The sequence below is a fragment of the Lolium rigidum genome, chromosome 5 (assembly GCF_022539505.1).
Source record: "Lolium rigidum isolate FL_2022 chromosome 5, APGP_CSIRO_Lrig_0.1, whole genome shotgun sequence".
Lineage (NCBI taxonomy): Eukaryota > Viridiplantae > Streptophyta > Magnoliopsida > Poales > Poaceae > Lolium > Lolium rigidum.
This window is the reverse complement of record NC_061512.1, coordinates 53,263,336-53,284,856: the sequence shown is the minus strand read 5'-3', so window position 1 is coordinate 53,284,856 and position 21,521 is coordinate 53,263,336. Positions and strand designations below refer to the sequence as shown.

Below are 21,521 nucleotides of genomic sequence, written 5' to 3'. Positions count from 1 at the left end.
GTTGCCCATACAGAGAAGAGAGTAAGGGTTCAGAGAGTAGTAAGTATTATGAAAATTGGTTACATGTAGGAAGCACGATGACTTTTCCAGTTGCATACTTGTATGCTTGCAGTACTTCTGTAATCTCAAATTTGTGCACTTACCAGGCTCGAACATTTTTGTCTGCATGAAACTTCTTCTACCTATCTCTTTTGTGCTTAAATTTTGTAATAATAAATATGAGGACAGAAAGTGCTGAATGAATGTGGGAACAATGTGATAGACAATGTACTTTGTAGATACCTGTATAATACGTATCCCTGTAATCTCTGTATTTGTACGATCTACCCATATATATATGAGAGAGGCCGGCCCTATTGGGTGCTGTGCAATACCCTACCAAACCCTACTTTAACATGGTATCAGAGCGGAGGAATTGATCCGCCGCCGCCGTACGCTTCCGCCTACAACTCGAGATCGATCTCGATCGTTTTTCTGCGTCGTCGCCTGTAGCGCCGCCGCCTACTCCTCTTCACACCTGTGATGGCCCCCAACACCACCGGGTCTCTCTCCACGACCGCGTCCTCCTTCCTCTCCAGCGGATCGGACTCCGGTTCCGCCGGGCTGTCCAGCAGCGGGAAGGCGACCATGGTGTCGCGGATACCTACCACGCCCATCGTCATCAACAACGCCATCACCATCCGGCTCACTGCCGAGAATTACCTCTACTGGCGCACTCAGATCGTTCCGATCCTTCGGAGTAACCTCATCTACGGGTTCGTCGACGGCACACTCCCCTGCCCCGACGCTGAGATCGCAAATACCGTGGCCAAGGAGCCGGCTACCGTCCCCAACCCTCTGTATGGTGCTTGGCATCAGCAAGACCAGGCGATCCTATCCGCCATCGTCTCCTCCCTTACCGAAGGAGTGATTGGGATGGTCATGCTCGCTGCTACGTCGCAAGAGGCCTGGGAGACGCTCGAGGTGAGCTATGCCACGCAGTCTACCTCGCGTGTCATGCAGCTCCGCACTGCCCTCTCCAAGTGCAAGAAGTTGGACAAGTCTGCCAATGCCTACTTCTCTGAGGTCAAGGCACTCGCCGATACTATGGCCTCCGTTGGACAGCCACTCCGACCTGAAGAGTTCAACTCCTACCTCCTTGGCGGGCTTGACAGCGACTACGATGCGTTGGCTGATCGCATTGGTGCTCGTCCGATCAATGATCCCATGCCAATGCGTGATGTTTATGCCCAGATGCTGAATGCCGAGCAGCGTGCTGAGAATCGGCGTGCCGAGCTTCGTGTCGACGTCCACCACGCGGCCAACTACTCGTCGCGCCAGGGTCCTGGAGGAAGTCGCGCTGCTCCGCCCCCTGCCGGTCGCACCGGTCCCCCGCCTCCTGTCCGTCAACAGGCCCTTACCCCTGCCCCTGCGAATGGCAACAGGCCTCAATGCCAGATATGTGGGAAGCTGGGTCATGTTGCCTCCTGCTGCTTCAAACGGTTCCAGGCCAATTTTCTGGGCATTGGCAACGATGGCCGCAATATGGACCGGCAAATCTCCGTCTTCAAGCCGCCAACCGGTGGTGCCTACACTGCTGCCACCAACAATGGCGCTACGTCCTCCTACCCGATTGATCCCAGCTGGTATGCTGACACCGGCGCGACGGATCACATCACCAACGACCTCAACAAGCTTACTATGAGGGAACAGTACCATGGCAAGGACAATGTCCAAACTGCCAATGGCTCAGGTATGCGCATTACACATATTGGTTAGTCTATCATTCATACACCATCCAACTCTTTACATCTCTCAAACATTCTTCATGTTCCGTCAGTTACAAAGAATCTCTTATCTGTCAAAAAATTTGCCTATGACAATAATGTTTACTTTGAGTTTCACCCATGGTATTTTCTTGTTAAGGATCGGGCTACGAGGGAGGTTCTCGCTTAGAGGAGGGCTTCGTGGAGGTCTCTATAATCTCAACTTCGAGTCCGTGAAACAAGTGTTCAGCAGTGTCAGGGTGTCACGAGATCAGTGGCATTCGCGTTTAGGTCATCCAGCCACTCCTATTGTTCAGCATGTCTTACATCGTCATGAGCTTCCATCGTCGTCAGTCAATAAAAATGTAGTGTGTGATGCCTGTCAACAGGGCAAGAGTCATCAATTACCATTCCCTGTATCGAGTCGTGTTGCTACTGCACCTCTTGAGATTATTTATTCGGATGTTTGGGGTCCTGCCCAAACTTCTGTTAGTGGACACAAGTATTATGTCAGTTTTATTGATGCTTATAGTCGCTTTACATGGTTTTATCTTCTTAAGCATAAATCTGATGTGTTTCACATTTTCCTTCAATTCCAACAACATGTTGAGCGCTTGTTAAGTAGAAAAATTATCCATGTTCGAGTGACCGGGGAGGTGAGTACCTTAAGCTCAACAAATTCTTTTCCGACATTGGTGTTTCTCATCGTGTCTCATGTCCTCATACTAGCCAACAAAATGGTACTGCTGAACGAAAACATCGTCATATTGTTGAGACTGGCTTAACCTTGTTAGCACATGCCTCAGCTCCTTTTCGTTTTTGGAGTGATGCATTCTCCACAGCATGCTTTCTCATCAATCGTCTACCTACACGCGTCATTAACATGCAGACTCCACTTGAACGCCTTCTAGGTGAAACCCCTGACTACACCTTTCTCAAGGTTTTTGGGTGCGCATGTTGGCCCCATCTTCGTCCCTACAATAATCGGAAACTTGAGTTTCGATCCAAACAGTGCGTGTTTCTTGGTTATAGCTCCATGCACAAAGGCTACAAATGCTTACATATTCCTACCAATCGAGTCTACATCTCTCGTGATGTCGTGTTTGATGAAACGGTCTTTCCCTTCTCTCAACTTGCCTCTACACATACCGCACCGACATCATCCACTATTCCCTTACATTCCGACCAATTTGTTGATGCCGCATACTCCCCTACACTGTTTGCTAACCATGGTGCAGGACATGGCCGAGGCGCTCGACTTGAGCTACTCGACGATCACGTCGATCATGCACCTGATGGTGCACTGCTGCATGGCGCGGCTGATCCCCATGCAGCCGGGTCCATCGACGTTGGCCCGTCTTCGCCAACCCGTGCCGCCGCTTGCTCCTTGCCCGAGTGCGGCCGACCGCAGCCCGTCTACGCCGTCGCCCGGAGCGGCTGCTCGCTCCTTGTCGCCCACCCCTACTGGGCCATCTGCTTCGGCCTCCCCATCTACTGCTTCATCGACCACCGATGCCTCTTCGACGCCTGTCGATCCTCGCGAGCCAGCTCCTGCTGCTCCTCGTCTTGGTCCCACTACCAGGCTTCAACGCGGTGTTCGTCAGCCCAAACAACGCACCGATGGGACGATTGCCTGGGCAGCTACTCGCACTGATGATCCATCTCTACTCCATACAGAACCCACAGACTATCGAGCCGCTCTTTCCTCTCCACATTGGCACACTGCAATGGAGACTGAATTTACCGCTCTTCAGAACAATCGTACCTGGCGTCTTGTTCCTCCTCGTTCTGGTGTCAATATTATTGACTGCAAGTGGGTGTTCAAGATTAAAAAGAAGGCCGATGGTTCCATTGAGAGATACAAGGCACGTCTTGTTGCTAAGGGGTTCAAACAACGGTATGGATTGGACTATGAGGATACTTTTAGTCCCGTTGTCAAACCTGCTACTATTCGCTTATTACTGTCTATGGCTCTCTCTCATGGCTGGCACCTTCATCAACTGGATATACAAAATGCTTTTCTCCACGGTGTCCTTGAGGAGGAAGTGTTTATGCGTCAGCCTCCTGGATTTGAGGATCCTACATACTCCAGTCACCTATGCCGCCTTCATAAGGCCCTCTACGGGCTGAAACAAGCTCCCCGTGCCTGGCACACTAGATTGAGTTCTGTTCTTGGTGACATTGGCTTTACACCATCCACTGCTGATACGTCGCTGTTCATTCTGCGCCGCCGGGGTACTACCATTTATCTGCTTGTTTATGTGGATGATATTATTGTGGTCAGTTCTTCCTCCACAGCTACTGATCATCTGGTTCGTCAGCTTGGTACTATTTTTGCTCTCAAAGATCTTGGTCCTCTCCATTACTTCCTTGGTGTTGAAGTTCATACTTTGGGGCGTGATCTTTTGCTGAATCAACGCAAGTATGCCTCTGACCTCTTACAGCGTGCTGGGATGACTAAGTGTGCTCCAGTCTCTACTCCTATGGCATCCTCTGATCGACTTTCTGCTACTGATGGTACACTACTATCTCCTGAGGATTCCACCAAATATCGCAGTATCGTTGGAGGACTACAGTATCTCACTATGACACGGCCTGACTTGTCCTTTGTGGTGAACAAGGTGTGTCAGTACTTACATGCTCCTCGTTGTTCCCATTGGTCGGCAGTGAAGCGCATACTCCGTTATGTCAAAGCTACTTTGACTACTGGTCTACTTCTTCGCCCACCATCCGGTGATCCAGGCCTTCGTCCGCTTTCTCGATGCTGACCGGGCAGTGCAGTCCCGATGACGGAAGATCTACGGGGGATATGCCATCTTCTATGGTGGTAATCTGGTTGCTCGGAGTGCTAGGAAACAGGCCACGGCTTCTCGATCTAGCACGAGTCCGAATACAAAGCTCTTGCTAATGCTACTGCTGAATTAATATGGATACAGGCCTTACTTGGTGAACTTGGAGTCTCTCAACGTCACCCACCTATACTATGGTGTGACAATATTGGAGCAACGTTTCTTTCAGCTAACCCGGTGTTTCATGCTCGCACAAAGCATATAGAGGTGGATTTCCACTTTGTCAGAGAAAGGGTAGCTAAGAAGTTGCTTCGTATACGCTTCATCTCCTCCAAGGATCAGCTAGCTGATATCTTCACCAAGCCTCTCCCGCTACCGCTGTTTACTTCTTGTAAGCGCAATCTCAACATTCATGGGAAGGTTGAGATTGAGGGAGGGTGATAGACAATGTACTTTGTAGATACCTGTATAATACGTATCCCTGTAATCTCTGTATTTGTACGATCTACCCATATATATATGAGAGAGGCCGGCCCTATTGGGTGCTGTGCAATACCCTACCAAACCCTACTTTAACACAATGCACCACTGGTCTGACTTCAATATATACCAGTTTATTAATATACTCAAGTGATACTATCTCAAAATGTTGGTACGAGAAAATGGGTCACTATCCAGCTAGCTGATGTTATATTGTGATCCAAATTCATATACTAAAGGGAGGCTAACTTCTGACGAGCGGAGCGAGGCCCGTCGCCGAGTAGGGTTTATCAGATTATAAGATAACCCACGGCGTTTGTAAACACTCCTCGATATAGTGAAGTTTTGCTGGCTGGCGCCCGTGGTTTTTTTCCCATCTGTGTTGGAAGGGGTTTTCCACGTTAAATCTTGTATCTCCGCTGCATTTACCTTTATCGTTCTTCGTTATTTGCTTGTCGCTTTTATAACAGCTGACAGAAAGCCTGACGAACAAGCTACTTAAGAAGAAATTGAGTAAACACACATGAAATAGCTACGGGTTCAGAGACCTAGTACAGACGATATAACAGATTAAAGAGGAATGTTTCGCCAACACTCTACAGAGGTGGCTATAGTTTAACACAAATACAACAATGATGCCCCAAACCTAGAAGATGCAAGGCTAAATATGGGTTGAAGAAGAAGACAAACAATGGGTGTGGTTGAGCTGAAGTGCCAGCTTGTAAATCATCACTGTCACATTTCAAATTGTGGCATCCGGGAACATCTTGACCGTTGATCTTCAGATCGGTGTTGCCCATGAGTCGATGTAGGCGTGAAGCAAGTCCTCCCAGGTAGCTTCATTAGCTTCATTGACAGAAAGGTTCACCCACTTAATTAGCCATTGGACCACAAGAATCTTGATGCTTCCTTGAACTATGGGAATTATTTTCATTCAATTAGAATTGTGCCATCTGGATTCAGTATTGGCAGCTAAGGATTTGAGACTGTAGTTGGGAATTAAAATTATCAAATCTCCCAGTGAACTAATCAGTTTTGCTGTTGTGTTCATGAATTACTAGGCAGGTCTTCACAGTTCCCCTGATGCTGAAAATATCAGGGCTGGAGCTGCCAGCCTGCTCCAACTTACTACTGGTGCACCTGCTCCCCCTCCTCCACCGGCTGATGATCATCCTGGAGGATTCCTTCGCATTTCTGATGCTACAATGGAAGATCCAGCTACAGATCGAATGGAAACTGACGATTAATTTATCTTAGACTCCTGATGCTCGATGAAAAAGAACTTTCCCCTTATGATAGTTTTTTGGTGGCTCGGCTTCTTTGCAAGTTTGTTCTGGCTGAGAGAGCTGTGTGTACTCCTTAAAACTGTTGATCCTTGTAATAGGACTTAGTCAGTCGGCGGCGATCCCCCCCCGTCAGTTTTTCTTTTGGTTGCTTTCCTGCTGCGGGCAGGTAAAAAACATACTTAGAAGTATGATGTGATGTTTTTCGTTATCTTCGTAGTAATGAAAATCGGTCCCAAGTTGGGTCGCTTCAAAAAAAGTTGGGTCTACACGGAAAGCGTGATGCAATAGGGAGCCATCAGTTAAGATTAATTTCCAACGGACATTACCAATTTTTGCCCGAACCCTAAATGGACCACGGTGTTTTGAGTGCAGTTTAGGGCATCTATACAAACTCAGAGATGTGTGTCTATATGGATGTAGCTTCTGATACGCCATGTAAGCGACTTTGAATTCCCTTTTTTCATGTTCTTGTTCAATTTCACGCTCTCATACCAATTGATAGGATCAAGCCTAGCGAACTAGCTACTTAAAGCAGAAATTCATCAAACACACATGGAATAACTACGAGTCTAGAGATCTATGATGGATAATGTAGACGACAACACATGAATGTTTCGCCAGCACTATATAAGCTGCTAGGGTTTAACCCAAATGCATGAATGCTTCCCAGATCCTAGAGGATCCGAGGCTAGCAAGGGTAGAAGAAGACAAATGACAGGGTTGGTGAGCTCAAGTGCCAGCTTGTAAAGCATTTCTCTCGGATTTCAACGGCTTCTAGGATCATCTGAGCCATCGATCTTCATATCGATGTTGCATGTGAGTCGAAAAAGGCGCGAAGCGCTAAGTTAACATATAGGCCATTAGATGGAAGATCGACGATTGTTGTAGCTTGCACGCTTAACTGACAGAGAACATTGATGTGCATAGATTTATTTCAGTAAAGAAAATATATCAATATCATCTTAGCTATGCAGAGTTCGGATGTAATTGCTTTTCATAAGTAATAAAGCGGCTATTATCAAAAAACATATCAATTAGTACATCCAGTCTCTATAGTAACATAGACATGTCCTCACACTAGACATTTGTTTGATGTCTCGGGACAAGATTGATGCATGTGCGACGACCATACGTTGTAGTACTACCATTATCTACAATTCTTCTGTCAAATTAAACTAGTTGTAATTGGAGATCGATACCCGGTATGTATGGTTACTCCAGACCATGTGAAATTCTTGCCGATGCTAAAGTGTTCATATGACATTTCTTGCTCTTCTCGTTTGTTTATCTCTTACTTGCCGATGCTAAAGTGCACAATCGAGAAATATGGGATCAATTAAAAATCAACCTATGGTTGGATGGTTAGGAGAGCAGTGGCATCCCAACCCACCGGAGTTTAAACCCCAGGTTTAACATTTTGGTGTCTCATTAAAAACGGAATATTTTTCAGTCGGAGGCTACGTTCCCGTCGACAGCGAGACGTTTGTGGTGACTTCATCAATCTCAAGATCCGTCGAATGAAGTTTCTTGGACGCAGTTTTTCGAAGGTGCTCATAGGAGTAGGATGTGCGTGCGTGCTTCGTAGGAGTGAGTGTTGTGCGTATATGCGAGCGTCTATGTTGTAATGTGTTTCGCAAAAAAAAAGATCAACTTTGATACTGTTTCGTGTCAAAACTCTGTATCAATATAGTACGGAGTATGATCCAAACGGGACTCCTTAATCATACCGAGTACGGAGTACCGACTATTAAAAGAAAAAACACAACCGACTTAATTCCCCTGTCCTTCATATATATCAGGCCAGAGACGGAGCTTTATCTCGAATTCTCGATTGATCTCAGATTTCTTCTGTACCCACCGATTGCTTGTACATGGAGGCGCAGCAGTCCGGCATGGCCGATCTCGCCGCCCGCCTCACCAAGCGACTGGCGGACAAAAACTGCACCAGGAACCTGGTATTCTCGCCGCTCTCCATCTACGCCGTCCTCGCTCTCCTGGCCGCCGGCGCCGGCGGGGCAACCCTGGAGGAGGTTCTCCGCGTCTTAGGCGCGCGGTCGCGCCGCGAGCTAGAGGACTCAGTGGCGCGTCTCCGGGGCGGCCCCCTCAGGGACATGTCTGAGTCCGGCGGGCCGAGCGTGGCGTTCGCGTATGGCGTGTGGAGCGACCTTATGCGGCCGATGAAGCCGGCGTACCGCGACACCGTCGTCGGCACGTACAAGGCCGAGGCCAGCGCCGTGGACTTCCTCAACAACCCAGAGCATGCAACACGGCAGATCGACGCGTGGGTCGTGGAGGCCACGAGAAATCTCATCACGTCTGCCGTTCCTCCGGGATCTCTGCACCGGGATACTAAGCTCGTGCTAGCCAACGCCATCTACTTCAAGGGCAAGTGGGATCTGCCGTTTTACGAGAGCCAGACCAAGAACAATCCCTTCTACCGGCTCGACGGCACCGCCGTCAACGTCCCCTTCATGACAAACTCTGACAGCCACTACATCTCCGAGCACGACGGGTTCAAGGTGCTGAAGCTACTCTATAAGAGTTCGCCCTACACCTACACCCAGTCCCACCACTGCATGTGCATCTTCCTCCCGGACACGTGCGATGGCCTGGGGAGCCTGCTGGATAAGATAACCTCGTCTCCAGGCTTCCTGCGCGAGCACCTGCCACAAACTATGGTCAATGTCGGCCAGTTCAGGGTGCCAAAGTTTGAGCTCTCCTTCGGTAGCAGCTTGACCACGGTGCTGAATGTTCTAGGGCTCCGGTTACCTTTCAGTCCAGAGGCCGACCTCTCTGAGATGCTGGAGGACGATGGCTCCGGCATGCCACTCCTCGTGCAGGACGTCTTCCAGAAGGCTGTCATCGAGGTCAACGAGGAAGGAACCAAAGCTGCCGCTGTCACCATGGCATTTGCTTATGCTGCATCTTCGGCACCCTGTTGGACACCTCCTGTGGATTTCGTGGCCGACCACCCGTTTGCCTACTTCATTATCGAGGAGTCAGATGCAGTCATCTTTGCTGGACATGTTGTCGATCCTAGCAGCGGTACCGGGATGGTGATCCCGTCCCCTCCCCCGTTCCAGGAGTACACCACAACAAAAACAAAACTCAGCTGCAGTGTATATGGTACATACAGTCCAGTATCGCCAGTATATCAACATCATCCATCAGTACACAAGCCGACATCCCCTGCATACAGTCCAGTATCGCCGGTATACATGCCGACATCCGTTCAATACACTCCAGTATCGCCGCCGGTATACAGCCCGACATCCCCTGCATACAGTCCAGTATCGCCGGTATACATGCCGACATCCCTTCAATACACTCCAGTATCGCCGCCGGTATACAGGCCGACATCCCTTCAATACACTCCAGTATCGCCACCGGTATACATGCAGACATCCCTTCAATACACTCCAGTATTGCCGCCGGTATACAGGCCGACTACTGCTCCGTTTGTGTCAAGCAGGTTCAGTCCAGCAGTATATCGTCCAACACCGCCTACTTACACAAAACTCCCCAATGGAGTCGGTCAATATCGGCCGCAGGAGGTGGAGGAAATGATCCGCGTCAGCTTGCCCAAGGCCAGGGCTGCACATGCAGCACGGAGGAGAGAAGTGTTAGCACTAATCTGATATTTTGTATCTGCATATTTATCTTTAAGTTCTGCATGTAGTTTATATAGAGGGTCTAGGAAAGTGTACATTGGCCAACTATACAGTGTGCGCGAAGGAGCCGAGATGGCGAGCTGCCGTGTAATGCGGCGAGCACCGCGAGATGCCTGTGGTGCCGTATGATACGGCGATGCCATGAGAAGCGGCAAGACGCGACCAAGGCTGGAGCGTGACGGTCTGTACTGTTTTTCGATAAAGGGAATATATTAATATCAAGAACAACGCACCACCCTAATGGCACTATAGATGCACACAGCCAAAAAAAGGAAAAGAAAACTAAGAAACAAAAGTCCCGCTACAGTATCTCGGGCCTAACAACAGCAATACATCCACCGCCATGACAACACCTGAATTACAGACTCTCCAAAAAACGACGCCTCCAAGAAGGGAACAGTGCTCAAACACCGTCGTCGCGCGATCAAAGATCTTAGGTTTTCACCCTGAAGATAGTCTCCACTCTCAAAACAATGCCTCCACCAAGGTCACTGCCAGGCACAACTAGTTAAGGCCAGACCTTGCGTTTTCACCCTGAAAGGTAGGACTCTGCACTTCACCTGTGTTGTCGCCCCCACTTTCATACCGCTGCTGTAAGCCTGGACACCAAGCAAGCCCCTCAACAGCGCGGAGACTTGAACCTCCCTTAGCTAGTCCTCCCCTCCGGCATTCATGAAATTCTCTTCTTCCGACTTTCATCATGGATCCATAGTCACTTGATGTCAACACAGAAAAAGTCGCGCCGCTCCCTCCAGAACCAAATGGTCGGAATAAACGCATGGGTGCGCACGACCAAATACCTCCGATCCAGCAAACTCCAGGCAAAGCACTGTTACATTCGCCGGCGGAGCCTTCCGGAACTCAACCCTCCGGCCAGATCACGAGTCCGGGCCTCCGGTAGGTCCTCCTCTTCACGCAAGAGAGGCCCTAGGACCGCCACCTTTATTCAGGTCGGACCCCCACGTCGGTGACCATCCTGGGATGGCCAACCCAACCCTCCACTGGCGACACCATCGCCGGCTTCCATGCACCTCCATCTCACCGCCGGATGGCGGTGATAGATCAAAATTCCACCACCACCAACCGCAGGCGACCCTCTCCGGCGAAGAAGAGGCCACCTCCTCCGCCGAACCCAAGGCTGCTACCCCGGGTGCCCTCGTGTCGCGGAAGATGCCCGAGATCGCCTCCACGCACCGACGAGAGGCGGGGGTGGATGGCATGGCGCAGACCGAGGGCCTGGCCGCCGTCCACCACCAGCCCCTGCCGGAGTGTTGCGGGAAGCCGACGAGAGGAGGGAGACCGCAGCGCCGCCCATCCCAACCGCGCTGGCCGGTCCGCCAAGGGACAGCCGACGGTAGGAGGGCCGCCGCCGTCGTCGCCCATCCCACGCGCGCCTGCTCCGCCATGCATCGAGGAGGTGGGATCCGGCCGCCGTTCTCCACGCAGCGACGAGGAAGGGACCCCGCCTCCGCCACGCCCCGAGGGACTTTGCCCCGGCGGCGCTACCGGCGGCGGCGGCGGCGGCGGAGGGTGGGGTGCGGGAGAGGTTAGGGTTGGGCGGCGGAGGGTGGGGTGCAGGACTGCAGGGAGCAAATGCATCTGACGGTCTGTACTGTATAATCAAGTTGGGCCGGGTGATCCAGCAAGTAGCTAGTTTGTTGTGTGGCTGATTGAGTAGATGCCGCACAAGTGCTGGACCTGCATGTAACTGGCATGAAGTTAGTCAGTGGAGTAGCGGGTCAAAGAAGTGATTTTGCATCATATAGGTGCCGATCCTTTTGTATAAAGACCATTGTGTTAGTGGAAGGCAGCTCTGAGGGTAACAAATTGAAAAGATGTAGCCACCGTGTTTACAAGGAGAAAGTTTTCATGGCAAGCTATTATCTTCTCCTTGGTGGCGTGTGCGCGTGAGTTCTTCGGAGTTTCTTCCATGGTGTGTACATGTGTGCTTGTGAGACACAGAGTTAGAGATAGATAAGCTGTGAATATCAGATCCTGAACATCGGTTAGTAGGAGAAGGCATGGTCGGTACCGGTCGCGGTACTAGTGAAAAAATCTCCTCCCGGGCCGCTCGCGCGAGCGGCTCCGGAGGCTCCCCCCAACCCTAAAAAAATCCCCCTTTTCCTCTCTTCCTGGCCGCTGCCCCGACGGGTTCCTCGCGCGCGCGGGGGGACGTCTCCAGGGCGGCGCGGGTGACGTATGTGCGTGGAGTAGCTCTCCGGCTAAGGCGGGGAGGCGCGGAGGAGTGGAGGATCTCGGCGGTGGACGCAGCGGCGGCGGGCGCGCGGTGGAGGTTCGGCGCTGGACTGGGGCGGTGACGCGGGTCAGGAGCTTGGTGGCGGCGGCGGCGTGGAGTGCGTCCAGGGGAGTTCCTGGTGCAGCGGAGGCCGGCCGACGGCCAAGGAGGAGGATGCGCGTCCCTGTTCCCCCGATGGCGCCGACGAGGAGGAGGGAGTGGAGGCGCAGGGCCCAGATCTGGGTCCTTCTTGGGCCTGATCTGGGTTTCGGGCCGGGTGGCTGTGGGCCTGAGCACAGGCGACTCCTGCTGGAGCCCGGAGGGTTGGTGGTGCCTGTTGCTGTTCGCGTCTAGGCTGGAGGTGGAGCTCGGAGCGTGTCCTTCTTGGCCATGCCGGGAGCTGGTGGAGCACCTTTGTGAGGCTTCGATGACAAAGTGTTGTGGCGGCGGCGGTGTGGACAACAAGATCAACGGCCCCAATCCGGCGGGCAGCGTGGGCGGTGTGCGACATCGGACGAAAGTCTAGCCCACTTTGCCGGTGCCGGCGGCGACGATGCCCGTGGGCGTCGTTTCCCTCCTTGGAGGCGTCGCTGAGGTGTGCCGACACTTCCCTGCTCCCGCATTGGTTTGGTTCTGTCGCCGGGCGAAAGCCTAGGTTCGGATGGTACCGACGCATTGGCACCATTTTGATTCTCTTTGCGTTCCTCCGGTGTCCGTCACTGTCCAAGGTTGAACTTCCGGGGCGCTATGTACGACATCATCGGAGAGTCCAAGATGACGCCTTTTTTGGAGGCCGACCTAGTCCCGCCATCTTCTCCTTTGATGGTGCGTCGACAAAGGAGAGTTCTCTTGCAGGTGTTGATCTCCGGAGGTATCCGGTGTGGAGCGAGACGCGGCTTTGAGGATCATCTTTAGATAAGTTCTTTGTGTTGTAGTTGTAACTTTGGTGTTGGCTGGTCGTCGGATTAGCCGGTGTGGAGTTCGTTCTGCACTCGTTGTTCGCAGCGAGTTGTAGTCGTCTTGTACTAAAATTCTGCCTTTTATAAAGATATGGTACACCTTTGGCGTATTCTCGAAAAAAAAGGTACCGGTGGCGGTGGCTCCATGCGGTGGTCGGGGGCGCAAGAAGGATGCTGGTTGTACCAGGGAATTCGTTAGGGACGCGTTTGGTAGCCTGCATGGAAGTTGGTAGATTGCATGGGCTGAGAAAGATTCCTTTTTTCGTGGGCAACCAAACAACAGGGCCAAAATTGCCTGCACAACACGGATCTTAAAGCAGTCAAAAAGGCCTCGGGCCAGGCTCCACAGCTACGCCCGAATCGGCAGTTTCTCCGGCGGGGCCAGACCCATTGCAAACGAAAACGCGTGAAGATTCTCTTGGCTTTCAGTGTCAGGTTGTTGGGCCCTCACATGGCAGCCTCACATGCATGCAGGACGCAGCCACACCAAACGACCAGCCCAAAATTTCTCACATTCCAGAAATTTCGGCCCAGAATACCAAACGAATTGCACCATTTCCAACGGGTTAGGCTCCACTGGGCTAAGAACGTGCATTGTTTCGGGGCCTGGCTGCGGGAAACGTGAACCAAACGCACCGTAGGAGGAGAATGATATCCGTCACGGAGGCGTTGTCCACAACAAGAGGTGGCCGTTGCGTACGTACGGCAAGACGGCATGTTGTCCGGCGCTGCGACAACGTCGTCCACGGCAAGGAGAAGGCGATTTGTGCATCAAGTGTTTGCGGGTGATCCACATTGAAATTGTGATGTTAAGATTAGGAGGGTGAATGTTAGCACTAATTTTGATATTTTTGCATCTACACATTTATCTTTTGCATGTAGTTTAGATAAATTGTCTAGGGAAGTGTACATAGACCGACGATGCTTCATATGTGCAGGAAGGAGCCTGATCAGATGCAGTGGCGATTTCAGCTCCCATGGTGGCGAAGCACGGCTATAGACTGCTATCGAAGAGAGCTAGTGGTGCGGCAGTGGTTGGTAACATATCCATCTCAGATATGAAAACGGAACATTAGCCGGATTAGCAATTTGAGAGATAGAAGTTTTTAAATTTCAAACATAAAGAAAATATCGGTGATATCAATGCTTAGAGAATCTCCAATCGCGTCCTCTAAATTTTGGGATACCTAACCAAAACACAAATCCATCCAGGACCCTTAAATGCTATTTGAGACTTGTGTCTGGTGCGGCCCAAAAAACTATACGGCGCACCCAGACCAACCCTGAACTACAGGGAGAAGCTTGGGGGCGCGCGGAAGAAGCGGCAACAAGGTAGGCCATCCTTGTTAGCGGCACAACCAAAATCTATTTCACTTTCCCTTTTTTTCCTCCTTCCATTCCATTTTTCTTCCGCCTTCCATTTCTCCTGGCTGTTGCGCTCCCGTTCGCTTCCACCTCGTAGACGAGCTCACCGACAGAGATGCCGCCAAAATCGATGAAGCCAAAGGGGGCCACCAAATCCGAAGGCGAAGAGGCCCTACACCAAGCCACGCGCGAAGCATGCACCTAAGGAGAAGCCGGAGGACATGCGGACGGAGGTATGGGAGAGGGACTGCATCGGGTAGGAATACACGAGATGACGGGGCGCCGAGGGAGGCGGCACAAGTCAAAGCTGAAACCAGGGCTCTAGCTCTACGTGCATCCGCAAGCCTAGGGTTCAGCCTCGGCATTGTGTGCAGAATTACAAGAATGATGACACCCTTCATAAAATCATCACCGATGGAAGCGATGACATGACTTTCGACACAAAATGAGGGTGGAGAAGAAGAGGAGTTGGAGGAGGAGGAAGAGTAAGATGGGGAGGAGGAGGTAAGGAGGTAGGAGATGCGATGAGGAGGCATATATATCTCGTCATTCTCAGTGATGATGGGATGGAGAAGAAGGGTAAGGGCAAGGCTGTGGCCAAAGGTACGGGAGAATGACGCCGAGGTGCGATGTGGAAGACATTGGACTTGAGCATCTTTGTGGTGTTCTTGCCATTGCATTTGGTGCATCGGTTTGAGTTCTCCACGGTGATTCGTGGAGGTGAAAGCAAGAAGGTTGTTACTCTTGGGTTCTTGGAACCCTAGACGGATTCTAGGCCTTTGTGGCGATTTGTTGGGAGCCTCCAATTAAGTTGTGGATGTGTGCCCCAATCTTTGTGTAAGGCCCGGTTTCCGCCTCGAAGGAAATCCCTTAGTGGAACCGTGACCTAGGCCTTTGTGGCGAGGGTCACCGGAGATTTAGGTGAGGCGCCTTCGTGGCGTTCGGTGTGTGGTGTGAGTACCGCATCTTGGGGTGAGGCCTTTGTGGCGTTGGTGTGCATCGAGCAACCACACCTCATGGTGAGCCTCTTGTGGCGTTCGGGAGCACTAAGCAACCGCACCTCTCCACCCGAGATTAGCACTCACAAGAGTGTGAACTCCGGGATAAATCATCGTCTCCCGCGTGCCTCGGTTATCTCTATACCCGAGCTCTTTACTTATGCACTTTACCTTGTGATAGCCATCGTGCTTGAAGTTATATATATCTTGCTATCACATACTTGCTTGTATTGCTTAGCATAAGTTGTTAGTGCACATAGGTGAACCATTGCTTAGAATACAGAATAAGTTGTTGGTGCACATAGGTGAACAATAGTATATAGGCTTTGGGCTAGACAAAGTAAACGCTAGTTTTATTCCGCATTTGTTAAGCCCATCTCGTAAAAGTTTTAAATCGCCTATTCACCCCCCCCTCTAGGCGACATCCGTGTCCTTTCAATTGGTATCAGAGCAAGGTCTCTCATTCTTAGGCTTCACCGCCTTGAGAGTAAAGATGTCGGTTAGGGGATTAGCACACAATAACTTGTTTATATTTGATGGCACAAATTATGATCTACGGAAAATTTATGTTCTTAAAATCTTACGGGGTATGTCACCGGACATGGAGCAATTTCTTGGCATGGGTTTTTCTTCTCCTAAGGATCCTCAAAAATTTTCTCTTAAGGAGGAGAAAAACTCTTGCCTCGATGCTCTTGCTTCTCATGTGTTTTCCATTGTTGTGAGCAATGTAGTTACTTCATCAATCATGCCTTTTGGGAGCTCTCATGAATTATGGACAAAGCTTCAAGAAAAATATGATGTGTCCAATATTATTAAGGATGATTGTATTGCTTCCACTTCCGGCCGTGATGAGTTCTCATCTTCATCCACTTCACCAAAGTGTGTCAAGACACAAGGTAATGATATGGTGAGTGGTGATGAAAATTTCAATGTTGATATTGAGCTTTCTATTGATGATTCTTCATCTCTATCTCATTGCAATGTTTCATCTACGGACTCAAACACATCTAGCACTAGAAATGATTTACATGCTTGTGTTGATAGTCCATGCATATCATGTGTAAGTCTTGAAAAAATCTAATGATGATATGCTTGCATTGTCTTGTGGCCATGATAAAAATGATTCTATTTCCTCTAGTTGTTGTGTGTCTAACAATGTAGAGGAAACCAAAGATTCTATTGGTCAAGACAAGATCTTGAAAGGAGCCTCAAGTAACTCCTCATCTTTATCTCACGGTCATCATATATGCCTTATGGCCAAGGGTTCCACGGTACCTCCTACCATGGAACCTAATATGTCTCATGGTGATAAGGATGAGGATGAATATGAAGAAGAGGATTGGGTTGTCTCTCTACGCGATAAGGGTAAGATCGTATTCAAGGTTATTTGCAAAGATAAAATTGCTAGCGCTCACTTCTTTGAAATCTTGACTACCGCTATTGAGAGCCAAAAACTTATTTGGATGCATGAGAACACCATTGATAAAAAGGGTGCTCTTGAACGAGAGTATGCCAATGATGTAGCATCCCTAAAGAATGATCTTGAAGAAGAACAAGAGACCATAGCCTCTCTTGAAGAGCAACTTGAAACCCTTGAAGTGTCTCAAAATGAAATAGTTTCTAAACTCACTAAGGAAAGAGACCATGCTAAAGCTCAAGTAAAAATGCTTAAAAAGGAAAATCCCAAAGTTGGTGTTGGTCATGATAAACTTGTTAAGGATCTAGATGATCTAGACAAGGCCCACAAGGTCTTGGAGAGCGAACACTCTATCCTCACCAAGTCCCATGAACAACTTCAAGCTTCTTATTTAAAAGAGCATGCTATGTTACCCTCTCTTCTTAATATGTCTTGTGATGATGCTTGTGCTACTAACTCTACTTCTTGTGAAGCATCTATCTTGAAGGAGAATGTTGAGCTAAGGGCTCAACTTGATTTGCTAACTAGCAATTATTGGAAATTGGAAGAAAATCATGGAAAGCTTGCTAGCTCCCATGAGGATCTTCTAGCCTCTCATGATAGGCTAAAGTTAGCTCATGAGGCTATCATATCTAAGGCAACACCTTGTGAGCCTCATGTGGGTACTAGCACTACTACCCAAAATGTTATATTGCCATGTGCTAGTCCTTGTAATTCATCCACTCATAATATTGCTAAATCTTGTGATGAATTATCTTCCTTGCCTTGTTGCTCTAACAATGAAGGTTCTACTTTCTCTAGTACTTGTGTTGTTACTAACCATGTAGAGGAAATCAAAGAGCTCAAGGCCCAAGTCTCTTCTTTGAAGAACGACTTGGTAAAGGGTCATGAAGGGAAATGCAAACTTGACAAGATGTTGAGTGTGCAACAATCCCCCAATGACAAGAGTGGACTTGGATTCAACTCCAACAACAAGAACAAGTCCAAGAACAACAAGATTAAGAAGGGCCAATTACAAGTCAAAGACCCGGCCAAGATTGTTTGCTTCAAGTGCAAAATTGAAGGGGCATCATGTTAGATCTTGCCCTTTGAAGAAGAAGCAAAAAGGGAAGCGGCCTCAAGCTCAAACTCATATTCAACCTCAAGTTGAAGAAATTCCACTTCCCAAGAAGAATCAAGCCAATGCTCCCATTATGGAGAAATCTAGTGAGAAGAAGGAGAAGAAAAGAACTTGCTACATATGCCGTGAGAAGGGCCACATCTCCTCCTTTTGCACTATTGGTACCTCATCCAACTCTATCACCATTGATGATGTTTATTCTCTTCGTAAGGATGAGGGTGGCAATGTGTTTGCCAAATTTGTTGGTGCTCAAAGTGGTGTCAAGAAAAGAACCATTTGGGTTGCCAAGCCTATTGTGACTAACCTCTTAGGACCCAACTTAGTTGGGGACCAACAATCTAAAACTTGATCAATAGGTGCTTGTTGGAGGGCATTGGAGACTTGGCTACATCATGAAGAATTAAGGGATCTTCATCATTTATATTATATCAAGTCAAGTCTTTTGATTATCTTTCTACTATCATATATCCAATGTTCCTCCTTGCGGTAACATGTTCTCAACTCATTTATATTGAAAGTTACTCGCCCCTTTGCATGTGTTAGTTTTGTTCCTAACATGTGTTTGTATATGTTGTGCTTCCTAATTTTTTTGCTTGAGAAATCAAGTCTATGCATGTTGGGTTGCACACCATGTATTTGTGTTTGTGTTGGAGCCTCTTTGCATCTTGTTGTATCTTATATGGCTCTTATGAGCGATTAATGGACTATCCCATTTTGGGGGAGTGATATTCCTTTGGGAATTTCATGATCCTGACAATGTTTGTACATGAGGAATATCACTTAGAATTGATATTGCAATATTATCTAGTCTCTATGTGGTATGTCATATTCATGAGAAATTCAAATTCTAATGTCCACTAATATCTTTGTGGATCTTATTTGTGAAAGTTTTTCTTGGCATGGTTTTTCACAACGTGTCCCTCGATACATTTTTGGAAAACCATGTGCTTCAAGTCATACTATTAATTGATTTGCATGTTGGTATGAATACTATTAATTGCTTTGCATGTTGGTATGAATACTATTAATTGCCTTGCATGTTGGTATGACTAAATGAAGCTATCAAGAAACTATGTTTGCATGATGGTTAACTCTTATCTTTTATCATATGCTTTATTCGTTGTAAATATGATCTTATGTATACTTACAAACTACCACCGGGAAATATTTCCTAATACCTCTTGTCCTAGGACAATTGGTAATCATTATGAGGTAGATATTTATTGATCATATCTACATTGGCTCTTGTGTTTAAATTGCCTTATTTATTGCCATGAATTTGTTGTGCTTTGACTCCCATGTGTCTTCCTTGCATCTTATGGATCTAAGTTGTCTATTCAAACTTTCTTAGCATTTTTAGAAGATATAGGTAGCGTAATGATCCTAGTTTTGTGCATTTTGTATTCATATAAAAAATCCTAGATAATGCACCAATCTTGGGGGAGCTCTTCTATATTTATTAGAATGCTTAACATCTCTTGATCTTTACCAAACATTTGGTTTTGGGAGACATAAAATTTTCTTTTTGGTACTTTGTGCCATCATAAAAAGTTTCGAGGGTTTGGTTTATTTGTTAGAACCTTGCTCTCTTGGGAGTTGGTTATCTCATTCCTTTGTGTTTAGGTTTAATTAGCTTCTTATAATGAGATAAGTCTTTGGAGTCAATCTTGTGTTGATTTGATTCTTTGATATAATTTGGACAACCATTATCTCTTGGTTTATTTGGTGTTTTGTCCAAATTGTATCTTCCTTTGGTTCTTGAAAGTATTGTGCATGCATATTTAATATATGTATATCTTATGGCATGTGTTACTTTCTTTGATCCAATATATAGGGTAAACTCCATCAAATCCTAATTTGATTAAGATATGCATGAAATTCAATTTTATATCTATATGCACATAGAATTGTGGAGTTTGTCCTATATGTTGTAGTGTGTCTAACTACTTCGGACCCAATTAGTTTGGGGACCATTTTGTACTTACCTTTGTGTTAGGTACAATGGATATGCATTGGATGCTTGTGTAACATCCCAACTTTCAATGAAATGAACAAGAATGAGAATTCAAGAACCCAAAAATTGAAGCCAACAAAAACTTTTTCCATCATATAGGACTATGCATATTAGATCACCTTATTAATTATTTTGAGTGTGCTATTGCCATGATGCTTGTTTATGTGTGTTACTCTCATTCTAAAACCCTAGCAATGATCTCTTGATCACCCCTAGCCAAATAAAACTGAAATATAAAAAAATTCCAAAAATCCATTTTTACTCTCACATAAGGCCTATGCCATTTTTGCAAATCTTAACCTAGACCACTTTGGCTTGCCCCATTGGTTGAAGATGGTTACTAAACACTTTTAAATACTTTTGGAAGTGAAGAAACTCAACCAAAACCAGAATCAAATTCAAATTCCAACATACATGCAATATGGTCACTTGTGTCTTTTTAACCTCGATGGCCACTTTGAGCCCCTGGCTTTCCTCTTTCCACTTCTAAACTTTGTCAACTCTTTTCACCTCATCCAAGACAACATCAAGCACTACAACTTTGCCCAAAACCATCACCCCAAAATCTTCACCAATTTCAAATGGCAAGCAAGCAAAGTTGGAACTTTCTCACAGATTTAAGATCATATGCAAAATGTGATTTTGCATATCAAATCCATTTTGACCACCACCAACACCAAAATGCTCCACTTAATATATGATTTCAACCCACCAAAAAGAATTTCAAAATTCGAAAATAATTTTCTTGCGGGCATTCTGTCGAACACATTGCAGGCAGGGTATCAATTTGTGCCCATACCTCATTTTTCTACTTGGACTTGGTCCAACCTTGACCTCTCTGCAGCTCTGGAGCTTCATCACACATCCTAGCACCAGTGCCAAGCCCTGCCAACCTCTCCACTTGCTCACCATGACAAGGGCATGACCATGCCGTGGCATGGCATGGCCATCCCATGCCCTATCTCTCCCCTCTCACCTCGGAGATGCACCACCATGTCCCGGACGCTCCCCGCACTCCCCGAACCTGCCCGTGCCTTCCCATGGTCACCCCGACGCGTGCACACGCGGGCGTCGACGTGGCCGGACACGCCCGAGGCGTGCACACACACGCTCCAGGACGCGCATGACGCCAGCCCCGGACGCGCCGGAGCGCGCCTCGCCTCGTCACCTCAGCCCGTCCCTCGCCACCGGCGCCGCGGAGACGACTCGCCTCAGCTCCAGGACACCGCCAGACACCACCACGAGCCTTCCCGCGCCCTGTCGCCGTCGAGGAGGACGACGACGTCCGCCACAGTGCCCACGGACGCGTGACGCGCGCCACTATGCTTGACCACCGAAAACTGTTCTGAGCACACCGTGACGCTCCCTGAGCCTGTCTGAGCCAAGCCATACCCTCGCCCACGCCGTTGATCGACGGGAGAGCGCCATGGCCGTCGTCACC

General features: G+C 48.3%; 1 protein-coding gene across 1 annotated transcript; it reads left to right on the top strand.

The window, feature by feature from the left end:
- The first annotated feature begins 8,171 nt into the window (after nt 1-8,171).
- Nucleotides 8,172-9,938, top strand: LOC124655971 (putative serpin-Z8). The gene has a single exon (XM_047194792.1). It carries the CDS (start codon nt 8,172-8,174, stop codon nt 9,936-9,938), a length of 1,767 nt encoding a protein of 588 aa, XP_047050748.1.
- The last annotated feature ends 11,583 nt before the right edge of the window (nt 9,939-21,521 follow it).